The following is a 14,348-nucleotide window of genomic DNA, read 5'->3' as shown; positions in this document are numbered from 1 at the left end:
ATGAATGTAATGTTACATGCAGAAAAAAACACAGCGGCAGTCTCTATTCATACTGCCACTTTCTTGATCAGGGTTACCTAAGTACTTCAAGGTCTCATATATTCCCTTTGCCAGAAGAAGTTTTGATAGATGGTACGAAGAAGGCAGTGTGCCTACTTAGACCTTTGCTCCTCAGTTTATCAGCATTTCAGATGACTAAGGGAAGGCTCCTAAATTCTAACGCCTGCAGGGTAACAGAGGTAAGTTAGGTAAAGCTCCTGCTTAAGCATGGGACTGGTAACCTTCCTCCGCTAAAGCTACGTCACTTCAAACTTTGTGTAAAACACTGGGCTGATCAAGCAAAACACCATCCAACAGAACTTCAGAGTACCAAGGAAAAGGATGTGTGAGATGCTACTGGTAGACTGGGTCAATGGCTCACTGAAATGACTCTGGGAACCCATGGTTTAGGACAGGGGCCAGCAAACTTTTTTTTGTAAATGGCCAGAGAGTAAATATTTAAGTTTTTTGAGCCAGATGGCCTCTGTTGTAACTACTCAACCTTGCCACCAGTGTGAAAGCAGCCAGATACTATGGAAACAAATGAGCGTGGCTGTGTTTCAACAAAACTTTATAGTCCCGTGGCCATAGTTTGTCAACCCATTCAGCATGAAGTTAAACGTGTCATGACTCTAAAACATCACCAGGAGTGCGTTTTTTTCTTTTGTTTTAGCTAAATTCCTGGTACTGTCTCTCTTTGTTATTTCTTAATAGAGATACTGGGAGGAAAAAAAAAAAAAACTACCTTAAATTAGTTGACAATTTTAATCATGTTTTTACAAAGAAAGAGACAAAAGAGTGTGTAAATACAAAAGAGCAGCAGTTACAAATTCTAGATGAAGGCAGAAAAGCTGCACATAAAATGGTTTACAAAGTGGGCTACACGAATTTAAAGCCACCTGGTAAGATGTGAATAAAGTTTTAGCTACAAGAACGTTCATCAAAAATATTTTTATAATAATGAAAAACTGAGAACAGCCTGTATGTGCTACATCTAGAAGACTAGTTAAATAAATGATGGTACATCCATACAATGCAACCATTTAAGATAATAGGAAATATTTATTGATAAAAAAAGATATTTCTAATGTGGTTTTTTTAAAATGCAGGTTACAAAACTGAATGTACAGTACGATCCCATTTTTGTGAAAATAAATGTACATTTACACAAATAAGCATACACAAAACTACCTAGAAAGATACACCAACCTATTTACAGTGGTTACCATGGACAGCGAAATTATGGTGATTATATCTTCTTCTGGATTACTTGTAATTTCTAATTCTTCTAGAATTATATATTGATTTGGTAATAATAAGAAGTAAAAAAGGTGCAGAATTACTTAGGTCAACATTTCCAAAATAAACTCCCAAAGTATATAAGTTGCATCAGTTCTTAGAATTTCAAATAGTGATTTATCCTCAGTCTCCAAATGCTAGCTTTAAGGGCCAAGAAAACTTAGGAAATACACATAAAAAGAAATGCATATAATAAGGTAAGTTAATAAGAGTCCTCAAATAGGGAGTCACTACAGGAAGTCTGGATCATTTATCAAACCACCACCACCTAAACAATCAAGAATATTCCAATTTATCTATTTTATCTATTTATCTATCTATTTATCTATTCCAATTTATCTATTTTATATACTGCCTCTGGTTCAATGCTTGAATGGAAAAAGCAACTATCATTATTCACGCCACTGATGAGAGGATCTTCAATCACCAACTTTGGGGGGAAAGGAAGAAGAGGGGGAAAAAGTCACACTACAAGGTGATGGATCTCAAAATTCCATGAGAATTCCATATTCGGAGTCCAAACATATCTGTAAGAGACTCAAAGGTCAATTAATTGTTATTATGGCAAATGGTAACCCAATCCTAAATGGGATGTTAATAGCCAGTGTAATTCTGGATCACCTGCCTAGCCCATCAATAAAATAAAACTCAAATAATGATTCAATAAAAACTATTTTTTCAAATGAGTCTATGAATAGCACGCACAAACATTGTAGCAGAAAGCATACACACATAAAAATGTTACAATTATATAAAATTATATATGCACCTAGATGAGGGCTCAAGCACAAATAATTTACTAGGGTGGTGGGACTCTGGGGAGTTTTAAATCCATTGTCATTACACAACCAAAACAGGAAGATTTTTGAATAAAGTATAAATGCAGTCACTAACCAAATGTCACTTATTCCTACACTAGCTATATTGTTTTCAAGCAGGCACATAAAGCAAAGTCTCAAAAACATGCACATTTTATAAACCCCCCAACACCTGCACAAATACCTTACTACTATCCCAGTCATCCAATACTGAACAGGATGAGATTTTGAAAACTCACCATTCAGGCCCGAAGTTCAGCGTCTGCGTTTCCGCTGCCATTCTTTTCCGTATGTTTACAATAGATTTTTATTTGAGGAGAAACCTGTTAAAGAGAAAAATATCTCCATACAGTTGGTCAAGATTAAATGCAGAATTCCAGCCCAGAAAGTATGGTTAGGGAGTGTGTTTTGCTTGTGCTCCTCTCAACCAGTCACCAGAATGAGGTCTTTTAATCCCTATTTATAACAATATAGCAGGCAAAGTAAAAATGAATAAATCCACCTTTGCATCCCAATTCACCATCTTTTTATGTTTATGTGGGGAAAGGAGGCATGGTACAAGATAATGCTGGTGAGATAGGTGGTAGAAGACCATGCAGGGCACTGGGGACCAAATAAAGGATTTCCTTTTTTAACCTTTGAGCAATGGGGAGGGAATGAAGGGTAGCAGATTTACATTTTAATTTGTGTTACTCCCTTGCAATGGCTCTCCCATCACCATAAGGTGTATCAAAGATTCTCCTTACCTATCTCACAGCTTCTGCCACAACTCTCTCTCCCCACTGTCTGCTTAGCCCTTTACACTCTAGTGATTCTTTAAAAGTTACCTTGGACCATCAAGTTAAAATAATAAGCTAACCAATTTCATGAGTGATCCTTCAAGAGAAATTTCAAGATATCAGATCTTAAAATGAAGTAAGTCAGACAGGGAAAGACAAATACTGTTTATTACTTATATGTGGAATCTTTAAAAAGCCAAACTCATAGAAACAGAGAGCAGAGTGGTGGTTACCAGGGGCGGGGGATGGGGGAAATGGGGAGATATTGGTCAAAGGTACAAACTCCAGTTATAAGATTAACAAGTTCTGGGGAATCTAATGTACAGTATGGTGATTATAGCTAATAATACTATATTGTATACCTGAAAGTTGCTAAGTTGCTAAAAAGAGTTTCTTTTTCACAAAAAAAGAAATGGTAATTATGTGATAGGATGGAAGTATTAGCTAATGCTATGGTGGTAATCATTTTGCAATATATAAGTGTATCAAATCAACACATCTGACACCTTAAACCAACGCAGTGTTATGTCAATTATATCTCAATAGAGCTGAAAATAAGGATGAGTTTAGAAAACAGAAAATACTGTAAACATCGTAACATACTATAAATATGTCCAAGATGTATCACATCACCCTGACTGTTGCTGTTTAAAAGATCTAAAAACAATAAACTAGAAATTGGTCTAAAACACAGAAACGGCAAAGTAAAAATGTGCTAACGTCCATAATCAGCTATTTATCTGCCCTCTTCCTGGAAAGTATTTCTGGCCCCATGTCAACCATGTGGGTTCCAAGGAGATTCCCATGTTCTTACTTAACCCTGATTACCTTTTGCCTGGCCAGACAAGCACGCACACCAGACCCAAGCTGAGATCAACTCAGTGCCCTCCCCACCTCATACTGATGATTCCAAAAAAACATAAGGCATATGGTTTTGCACACCTTAAACTCTCTGAAACTGGAATGCATCTTAACCAGTGCCATGCTACAACTGCTACTGGCCCACAATGGAAGCCGTGTCACAGCTGTCACTGTCTGCACAAGGGTAAAACTTGGTCAGAGCCGCTCCTTATCGTCATCCTTTCAATTGTGTTGTTCCTAGTACCCGATTTTAAGTGCTGCTTAAAACACCTTCAAAAGGATCATGCTATGATTCTAAATTGAAACGTACTGTGTAATAGAAAAGAAAACAAATACAGCAATAGGATATTAGTGAAGTAACTCTTCATCACTGGAGGAATGATTGCAAGTGCTTTGCAGAACCTGAGAAAGGAAAAAAATACCACATGAAGATAAGCTTGTTGTGGTTTGCTAGTGAGACTTGACACTGCACAATCCACGTGGCCACATGCAGTAGCCCTGAAGTATTTAGAGGAGGAAAAATTAAACAGCTTAGACTGCTTTTAAGAACTTCACAAGCACCAAATCACTGAATTTTAAATCAATGAGAGAATAATGGAGCACTCTCTTAAGAAATCCTTCATTGCCAACACCCTTAATGACATGACACTACACGGGTGGGGAGAGGGAAGAAGAAGGAGACTTCTACAATCCTAAGTTTTTCACAATATAGAAGAGTCCGACTTAATGTGTAGAAAGCTGAAGAATATCTTAACCAATTTATTTCACTTCTATTTTCCTTTTTATATATGCACAAAATATATACTATATAATAAAAATCTATTAGCCTTATTTGCTAAATAAGTTTAAAAGAATTCTTTTTCAAAATGTAAAATAGAAAGTCTAAGTAATTAAAAAGCATTTACTTGGCAGTATGATTTCCTTCTTAGTAATAAATAAAATGAACAATCTCACAACTGATGCATGTTAGAGTCAATTAAATTATGGTACATCCCAAATGAAATCACTTGTCAAGGTAGCGATAAGTCAGGTAAGGTGCCCACTGTAGATGAGGACAAGTATCCTGCTTACAAATCAGCTGTGTAAACTTATTTAGCATAAATCAATTCAGTGTGCTTTAAAAAAGTACGTGGACCTACTTGGCTAACAGACAGACCTGTAGAGACTACAACTATAAGACTTTACTGTAACACAAAACATCCTGAAGGAGTGTTTTTACCACCATTTTAAACTCCACATAGCCAAATGTTTTATATCCAAACCCCTATGGACTTTGGACTTTGACCACTGGAAAACAGCTCTGAATTAATAAAGCAGGTCCAGATTTGAACCAGACTGAATTTATAAAGCAAGTGAATCTCAATTAAAAACTGAATGATTGGTGATATCTGTGAAAATACTAAACTCATTCTTAGAGATTTAATATTCTTTTCCCCTTTAGATTACTACAAGGCTACACAGGTGGTGGAAATACAAACTCCAGGGGCGCCATTACCACAAAGGATGCAAACGAAGCCCCGAGAGTTGTGCTGTGCAGGCAGTGGTCTTGAGTCACAGACGCCCTGGATGCACAGGCAGCACCTGACGAACATCGAGCAAGGAAATCTTTATCACTCATTCCACCTATAAACCTTTAGGCAGAGACAAAATACCATACAGCAAAAACATTAAAAGCTCAGAAGTTTTTTTAATGCCTAGTGCTGGGAGCCTAACCACCATTTACTACTTCCTATGGTAAGAGTTTTCTGGAGAACTCTTAAGAACACAGAATAATCATCCAAGCAATTTAATTATCAACTAAAGAGACCTACGTTACTCAGCACGGTGTTCTGCTCATTCTCCTTTATGAATTAAAGCAGGAAATCTACAAGCTATGACTGAAGAAATCTAAACATTTGAAGTACTGTAACTTCTAATCCTGAATTCCCCACCCCAGATTGCTCCTTCCAAATCAATTTAAATGAGCCCAGTTCTAATGTATTTATTTATATGTACTGGAGGGATTGTCTACACGATGTCTTTGAATTATAAATTATTTGGAATGGAAAGTGGGACTTATTTCTCAATTGCCCTTTCTAAGGATGCAGTGAGGTATCAAAATGAGCATAGGTTTTGCAGTCATTTAAACCCCACCAAGCTAAATGTTGTCAACTCAAACCCCCAGCAGACTTGTGACCAATTAGAAAACAGCTCTGAATTTTTATAGCAAATCAGGATTTGAGCCAGACTCTGGAGGCTGTGCTCCCATCATGCTCTTCTGACTCTTTAGACTGCCTTTCCTTGAAACGATTTCCTTCCTTTTCCTCCACGACCAGCAATATACTGATATATTTTTCCTATCTTCACTTCCTTCCTATTTAGTCACCATTCCCCAAAAGCTTCTCTCCTTTTCTAACTTCCCTCAGCGTACCCATGGTTTATTTAACTATAAATTCTGTGTAGATACTGTCTTCAGTCTTACTTACAATAGTGTTCTCTACCGACACTTCGGGTAGAACTCTGCCTGCTGAATCATGGTGGATCTAACATAGAACATGCAGTGGAGGTGCTGTCATAGCAAGAGCAACCAAAAATTATTCCACAAATTTCTGAACTGTCCCCCACCCCTGCTGTGAATTACATATTTGACTTTTTTCTCCCAGGACCTATGTGGCTTTCCAGCAGCCTGCTCCCCCCAGATATCCATCTAACAACTGATCAAGGTACCACTGCTTTCACCATCCACTGGTCAGCCAGGCTCAAAAGCCTAGTCGTCGGAAATTCATTCCTCTTCTCTATCCCTCCTATCCAATCATTTTGCCTGAAATTTGGTCAATTCCTCCTTCAAGATTCCTTCTGCATTCTCCTTTCATTATAGCTAAACATCTGTTAACTCATGTCTGGATTATTACAATAAAATTCTAACCTGCTTCCCTGACTCAGCCTCTAATTACATCCAATAAGATCAATCTTTCTAAAGCACTACTCTGGTCATGCCTACCCTTCTTTATAAAGGTCACTAAACCTACTGTGTATGGTCAAAAATCCTCGTATTTTCAGCTTCCCATCAATCTGACAATGTGCACCTTCTCAACTCAATCTCCCACCGTTTCACCTCCAAACGCAAAGCCAAATGATAACTTTCGACTTCTCTGCTGCATTCTTCTTCTGTGGTTCTGGCTCATGCCATTCCCTTACCCCAGAAGGCCCACCCTCCCTCCTTTACAGTGGCTTATACAAAACCAAGGATCCATTCAAATAAACACTCCATAAAATATTTCCCCAAGTAGAAGAAGGAAAATCTAAACAAAGGATGCAGAAATGGAATGGAATCTATAGCATGCAATACTGGCAGTGGGGTGCTTTTTGAATCTGTATAGAAAAGCTTTAAAGGAAAGAGAAGATGGAAAAGAAGCAAATTTGGGAGGAAGGACACACCATTTTGGACAAAATGAATGTGAGGTGTCTGAGGAGCCATCCAAAAGACTATAATATACATAAACCTTGAACACCAGTGTAGAGTCAAGATAAAAGACATACATTTGGAAGTAAATCTAGAGAACTGAAACGAAAAATTGAATGAAACTATCCCAAAGCAGGAATCAAGAAGGGACAAGCTCAAGAGACAAGAACAAAGCCTCAGCAAATACTGTGCAGGAGGATAGGAGAAGGAAAAAAAGACCATGTAGTTAGGTTATCTCTAGCCCTAACCTTTCACCTAAAATCAAATTCACTGAGTCTAGCTTTCTCCACATTCACTTTATCTGAAGCAGAAAGGAGAAAGAGCTAGGTTCTTTTTGGGGAGATTATCCATTTGCTCAATAAGGCTAAAAACTAAAGTGAAGTTTGGTAAAGCAATGGTCATATCACAGAAGTCTTTGTAGTTTATATCTCAAGAGCAATGAAAGGCTATGAGAAGATTTACGCAAGAAAGTGTCCAGGATGAAATCTGCACTGTAGAAAGATCATTCAGGATGCCAGGAAGAGAATGAATCGGTAAGAGCTAAAGAGAAAGGAGGGGTGTTATAAATCCAACAGATTGTATGTATCTACATACTAGCAGAGAAGAAAGAGCAGTAATGATAATAAGTATATTCACTGACATGAAAAAATGTCAATAATATGTTAAGTGTTCAAGACAGGTTATAGAATACAGAGAATATAATTATATTAAACACATTTTAAAATACATTCTTAGTGGGTACATACAGATATGCCCACAGATGTTCAAAGTCTGAATGGTGGAATTATGAGTAATTCTTTTCCTAGTAAGTTACTAATTTGTGTTAACAAAGATAGCACTGGCAAATAAAAAAAATGGACAAATTCAGAAGTTTCAAATATTGAAGTCAAAAGAGAAAGACTGAAAAATCTTCATTAACTCCCACAGTGAAGTCACTGGTGACTTGAAGAGTACAGTTATGGAAGTGTGGTGAGGGACAGAGCCAGATTTCAGTGGTTGGGAGGTGAGGAAAGGAACAGACTACAAATGCAGTCAACTTCTTCTAGAATCTTAGCTGCGAAAAGGTGAAGAGAAATGAAGCAGAGTAGAAAGAAAATTTCCCCTTTTATTTTAGACGAAAATATCCTAATGGAAAAGTACTAACAGAATTAAAAAGTAAAGAAACAATTTAACAAAAATATGATAGAAATGAAGCTCTTGAGAAGGCAGGGTGGATGGGGCTTCAGAGAACAAATGGAAAAAAAAAACTATGCCTGTCCACTTGTGACAAGAGCAAAAAAGTGTGTCCAAATGACTTAAGATATGTGCAAATTTATTTTTGTGGGGTTTTCTTTGGGGAGGTGGAGAGGAATAGTAAGCTGTGGGGAATTCACATAGATGGTCTCAATTTTGTCAAATAAGTAGGCAAATGACAGAGCAGATGACAGGGTAAGGTTTGAGAAGAATGAAGAAAAGTTAGCTACTGTGATCTACAATAGTATTGTTTTTTAAAAAAATAAACTTTATTTAGGAATAATTATGGATTTATAGAAATGTTACGAAGACATTACAGAAAGTTCCCTCAGTATCCCCTAATATATACAACTTACATTACCACAGTACATTTGTCAAAACTAAGACACCAACATTGGTACACCACTAGTAACTAAACTCGGATTTAACCAGTTTTTCCAACAATGCCCTTGTTCTGTACCAGGATCTAATCCAGGACACCACACTGCAGCGAGCTACACTAGTTCTGAAGGCCCAATCAAGATGGAGATGGCACCTATCTGCATGGTGGTGGGCTTCTTTCTCCAACTTAGCAGCCTGGGTAGAGGGCAGAGAGAGCTGACAACAGGACTGAACCTGGGTTAGGATTTTGTCAACACGGTAAACGGAAGGAAAAGAGGACAAAGTGGAGGATGCTGGCAAAAGTGTGATTGAAGCACAGTGAGGAAGGAAGTAAAAACAAGATAGTTTACAAATTTGAGATGTTGGTAATGTCAAAAAGCAAGTATAGTAGGAATAAAAATGAAAGCACTAGACGAATTAGAGATGGAGGTAAGTCAAAGAACCAGGAGCCTGGGAAGATTGGATCAGTCATCCTATGGACTCTGAAGTACCTTCCGGATAATGGCAGAGAGAATAAAGAAGAAAATGAAGGATGATGCCACAGGGTCTGTATCTGATAACGAGGGGAACAGAAGTTGTCCTGTCAGACAGCATGAACTTCAGAAGAAAAGAGATTTTGCAAAAAGGAGGAGGAACAATGGCTAAAGTGACTATACCCAATCTATCATCTAAGCCAGAAAATGTTTGTGTGAAAGAGATATTAATAATTACATAGAGACAACAGGAGCATTTCAGGCTGAATGGTCATCTGAATAAAGAAACAGAACAGGCATGTGAATGGAAGAGGATGCAGATCCTGATGCTGTCTGCTGATTCACTACCACTGTGCAGGAAAACAGTACTGATAACCTCAGAGGGATAAAAGGAAGGTAAAATTATCAGGGCAAGATGGGCTTCAGTTACCTTAACAACACTGAAAAACATCCTTTGAATAGTTTAACACATGGAGAGATAATAACACTCTCAACCTCCCTACTGGCCTCTACTCTCCTTTGGCTATTCCAATTCTAAGGATAAGGACCTCAGAGAAAGGTCTACCCTCAAATTTTAAATAGAGTTGACTTAAAAATAGCTGAGAGAATATTTCTACATACCTGCTATTTCAGACCTTGTCCCTTATTCAAAATTCCTTATAAGTGTATTCAAGTAATACATTTCTTCTGCAGTTAATACCAGAAAGTTGGTCTTCTTCGATAAACTGCATCCTGTGCCTGACAATGAACTTTATTTAATGTGGCCATTTTGTCAACTTTTTAAAAACTCTAAGCTAAATCACTCCTCACTAGCAATTATTTTATCTCTGATTACTACTATATAATTATTTTTCTTTTTTTCTGTATATCTTTCTAGTTTTCCTGACATCCTCAGCTCCTCTTTGGGACCTCCTCTATCACTCTGTGTGTACATGAGTACATGTTCAAGGGTGAAGAAAGAGAAGAAATCAACCTAGCCTTTTCTTACTGCTGGGTTTGCAACAAAGAAAAGGGAGACCCTGGCCTCACACAACCTGGCACTGTGTTGATGAGTCAGATGTCTTCTGGGCACACGCGATCACTAACAACATGATCGAGCTACGGATCTACGTAGTAAGTTCTGTCTGGACAAAGACAGCCAGGAGAAGCCAAAGCAGAATCAAAATCTGGCATAATGGCTAATTATGAAAGTTTTACTCTGCAAGTGTTCCTGATATTGCTTCCCAGGAGAAGTCTTGACATACTGATTAGCTACCACTACTATACTAACAATTCAAAACACATACTCCTTTGAAAATCCCCTGAATCTTTCTTATAAACAGTATCTACTACTGCAAATCTCCCTTACCTGGGTATGTAAAACTTACCCAGAAAAAAACTATGGCAAACCCGGAATGAAGTCCAACCGGTACCATGCACGTGGTCTGTCAAAAGACTAACACAGAATGAACACCAAGGAACCTGAATCTGCCTCCACCTTCCCAACCTCTATTTTCCCCAAAGCAGAAAAAACAGCTAATCCTCTAGCACTCTTCATATGTACCAAATAAAGAGTTCTGTGCCCATTCCAGCAAACAGCTATTTTTCTCTTAGCCAAATCTGGATTAAGGTAACACAAACCTGGGGAACTCCCTGGCGGTCCAGGGGTTAGGAGCCTGCTCTTTCACTGTTGAGGACAAGGGTTCAATCCCTGGTCAGGGAACTAAGACCCCACAAGCCGGGGGTGCAGCACACCCCCCAACAACAACAAAAAGATAACACAAAATTAATAACTCCATTCCTGCAAATTAGTTCAACCACTTCAAAAAACAGTTTGGCAGGGCTTCCCTGGTGGTGCAGTGGTTGAGACTCCGCCTGCCGATGCAGGGGACATGGGTTCGTGCCCCGATCCGGGAAGATCCCACATGCCGCAGAGCGGCTGGACCCGTGAGCCATGGCCGCTGAGCCTGCGCGTCCGGAGCCTGTGCTCCGCAACCGGAGAGGCCACAACAGTGAGAGGCCCGCATACCGCAAAAAAAAAAAAAAAAAAAAAAAACAGTTTGGCAATATCTATTACAGCTAAACACACCTATCCAGCGATCGCACAATCCACTGCTAAACATACATGCAAAGAAAATTTCTACTAAGAGAAGAGTATAAGACATTCATAGTAGCTTTATTCATAACTACCAAAACCTGACATTTGGCTATTATGTTTATCAACACAAATGTCCATCAACAGATGAATGAATAAACAAATACAGGGGAGCTTCAAGGTTGGTGAAGGTGTGAAAACGATGGCACACCAAAGAGCTGTGAAACTCTGCATCCCTTCCCACATAGCTTGCCCTATGCATCTCTTCCATCTGGCCGTTACTGAGTTAGGTAACATCATTAATAATGAGACAAACTGACACCATGTGTTTCCTGATGTGATACACTAAGAAGGACATGGCATCACTTATGTTATATTCCTAACAATAATATATAAACTGAAATTAATCTTGAAAAAAAATCAGATAAGCCCAAATTGATAGACATAAAATCAATCAACCACAGTCACCAAAAATACCAATGTCACGGGCTTCCCTGGTGGCGCAGTGGTTGAGAATCCGCCTGCCAATGCAGGGGTCACGGGTTCGTGCCCCGGTCCGGGAAGATCCCACGTGCCGCGGAGCGGCTGGGCCCGTGAGCCATGGCCGCTGAGCCTGCGCGTCCGGAGCCTGTGCTCCGCAACGGGAGAGGCCACAACAGTGAGAGGCCCGCATACCGCAAAAAAAAAAAAAAAAAAAAAAAAAAATACCAATGTCACAAAAGACAAAGGCTGGGCTTCCCTGGTGGCGCAGTGGTTGAGAGTCCGCCTGCCAATTGCAGGGGACATGGGTTTATGCCCTGGTCCGGGAGGATCCCACATGCCGCGGGGCGGCTGGGCCCGTGAGCCATGGCCGCTGAGCCTGCGCGTCCGGATCCGCAACGGGAGAGGCCACGACAGTGAGAGGCCCACGTACTACCAAAAAAAAAAAACACACAAAGGCTGAAGAACCATCCCAGATTAAGGGAGACTACAGAGATATAAAAACTAAGTGCAAGCATGATTCTTAACTCCATCCTGAACCAGCAAAAAATATGCTATAAGACACATTAAAGAGACAAATAGAATAATCTGAATAGGAGTTATGGATTAGACAATGGTATTGTATCAATGTTACTACTTTATGATTCTGAAATTTTTACTGTGATTATGCAGAAGAATGTTCTTACTCTTACAAGATAACACTAAAATATTTAGAGGAAAAGGAGCATGAGGTCTGTAATGAACCCTCAAATGGAACAGAAAAAAATTACATAAATTTTAAATTATATTAAAAATTATATACATATATATGTGCATATAAGGAGAAAGAAAAAAGAAAATGAAAGATAAACTAAATACGAGGAAATGTTAAAAACTGGTGACCAGGGAATTCCCTGGCGGCCCAGTGGTTAGGACTCTGTGCTTCCACTGCAGGGGGCACAGGTTCAATCCCTGGTCGGGGAACTAAGATCCAGCATGCCGCGTGGCAAAAAAAAAAAAAAAAACAACTAGTGACCAAACTGGGTGATGGGCATATGGAAAGTCTAAGTAATTTTTTGCAACTTTTCTATAAGTTTGAAATTATTTCAAAATAAAAATTTTTTTAATTGTAGTATATTTATACAACAAAATACTCACCAACAAAGAAGAAAAGAACCAACTACTGATAACTGCAACAACATTGCATGAATCTCAGACATTGTATCCAGTGAAAGAAGCCAGTCACCAGAGAATATATACTATATGATTCCTATAATGTTCAACAGGTAAAATAATCAATTTTGACAGATGTCAGAACACTGCTCACCATGGAAGTAGGGATTACTTACTGGGAAGAAGACGATGGAATCTTTTGGGTTGCTAGAAATGCTCACTATCTTGATTTAGGTGGTGACTACAGAACTATATGCACATATAAAAAATTTTCCGAGGACTTATCTGGTGGTCCAGTGGTAAAGAATCTGCCTTACAATGTGGGGACGCGGGTTCGATCCCTGGTCAGGGAACTAAGATCCCACGTGCTGCGGGGCAACTAAGCCCACGTGCCACAACTACTGAGCTCGCACACTGCAAACTACAGAGCCCACTCACCCTGGAACCCACTCGCCACAACTAGAGAAGAGAAAACCCGCATGCCACAACTAGAGAGAAGCCCGCGTGTCACAACAAAGATCCCGCACACCGTATCTAAGACCTGACGCAGCCAAAAATAAATTAAATAAATAAATAATAAATCTTTAAGAATTTTCCAACTATACACTTCAGATTTGTGCACGTATTTACTATATCTTATACCTCAATTTTAAAAAGGTTAAAATAAACTGTAAATGATTTAGCTAGGAGGGAAAAACAAGTACAATTAAAAATATTTTAATAGACATGAAGCAAAACTATTTTAAATGCAAATCTTCTGATAACAAATATTAAATTCACTCCCTACTTAAATGTCTGTCATTAAAAAATTTTTGTACCACTATCTTGATAAAATAATCTGTAAATCTGTCGACTCTTAAGACCATAAACAAGTCCACATTCAAATGAACCAAGACTCAGTCACTAGGCTAAAATACATAGGTCTCAGATGCATTTTTTTCAAACTTCAGAAAAAGGCTAAGTGAAACAATGAAAAGAAAAGGTCCAACCATGAGAGAGGAACCACATATACCACATCACTTATAATTGTATAAGACTGTAAGCAATCTTGTAAAAACAGCACATTCACTCAACAGACTAGAGGTACAATAATGTATGCACACAAGAGTATAATTATACATACAGTCAACCCTTGGTACCCAAGGGGGACTGGTTCCAAGACCCTCTGTGGATACCAAGATCCAGGGATGCTCAAATCCTTTACACAAATCCTTTCCACATCCAAGAATATGGAACCCGTGGATACAGAGAGCCAACTATATGTCATAAATAGACAACGAGAACATAAAAATAAAGAAATGTTCATGAGGTGGGATT

At 38.7% G+C, this 14,348-nt stretch overlaps 1 protein-coding gene across 6 annotated transcripts in view; it reads right to left on the bottom strand.

Moving 5' to 3' along the window:
• Nucleotides 1-14,348, bottom strand: part of GIGYF2 (GRB10 interacting GYF protein 2) — a 129,897-nt gene that overhangs the window by 102,637 nt on the left and 12,912 nt on the right. For all 6 annotated transcript variants that reach the window (XR_009334062.1, XR_010839252.1, XM_059054378.1 and 3 more), the window contains one exon: nt 2,396-2,479. Coding sequence is in view for 4 of the 6 variants with exons in the window: in XM_059054378.1 (XP_058910361.1) it covers nt 2,396-2,436 (41 nt within the window). In the remaining 2 variants the exon portion in view is untranslated. The remainder of the gene's footprint in view (nt 1-2,395; nt 2,480-14,348) is intronic.

Source organism: Kogia breviceps, chromosome 2, assembly GCF_026419965.1.
Source record: "Kogia breviceps isolate mKogBre1 chromosome 2, mKogBre1 haplotype 1, whole genome shotgun sequence".
In the NCBI taxonomy this organism is placed as follows: domain Eukaryota; kingdom Metazoa; phylum Chordata; class Mammalia; order Artiodactyla; family Physeteridae; genus Kogia; species Kogia breviceps.
This window is presented reverse-complemented; position numbering and strand designations above follow the sequence as displayed.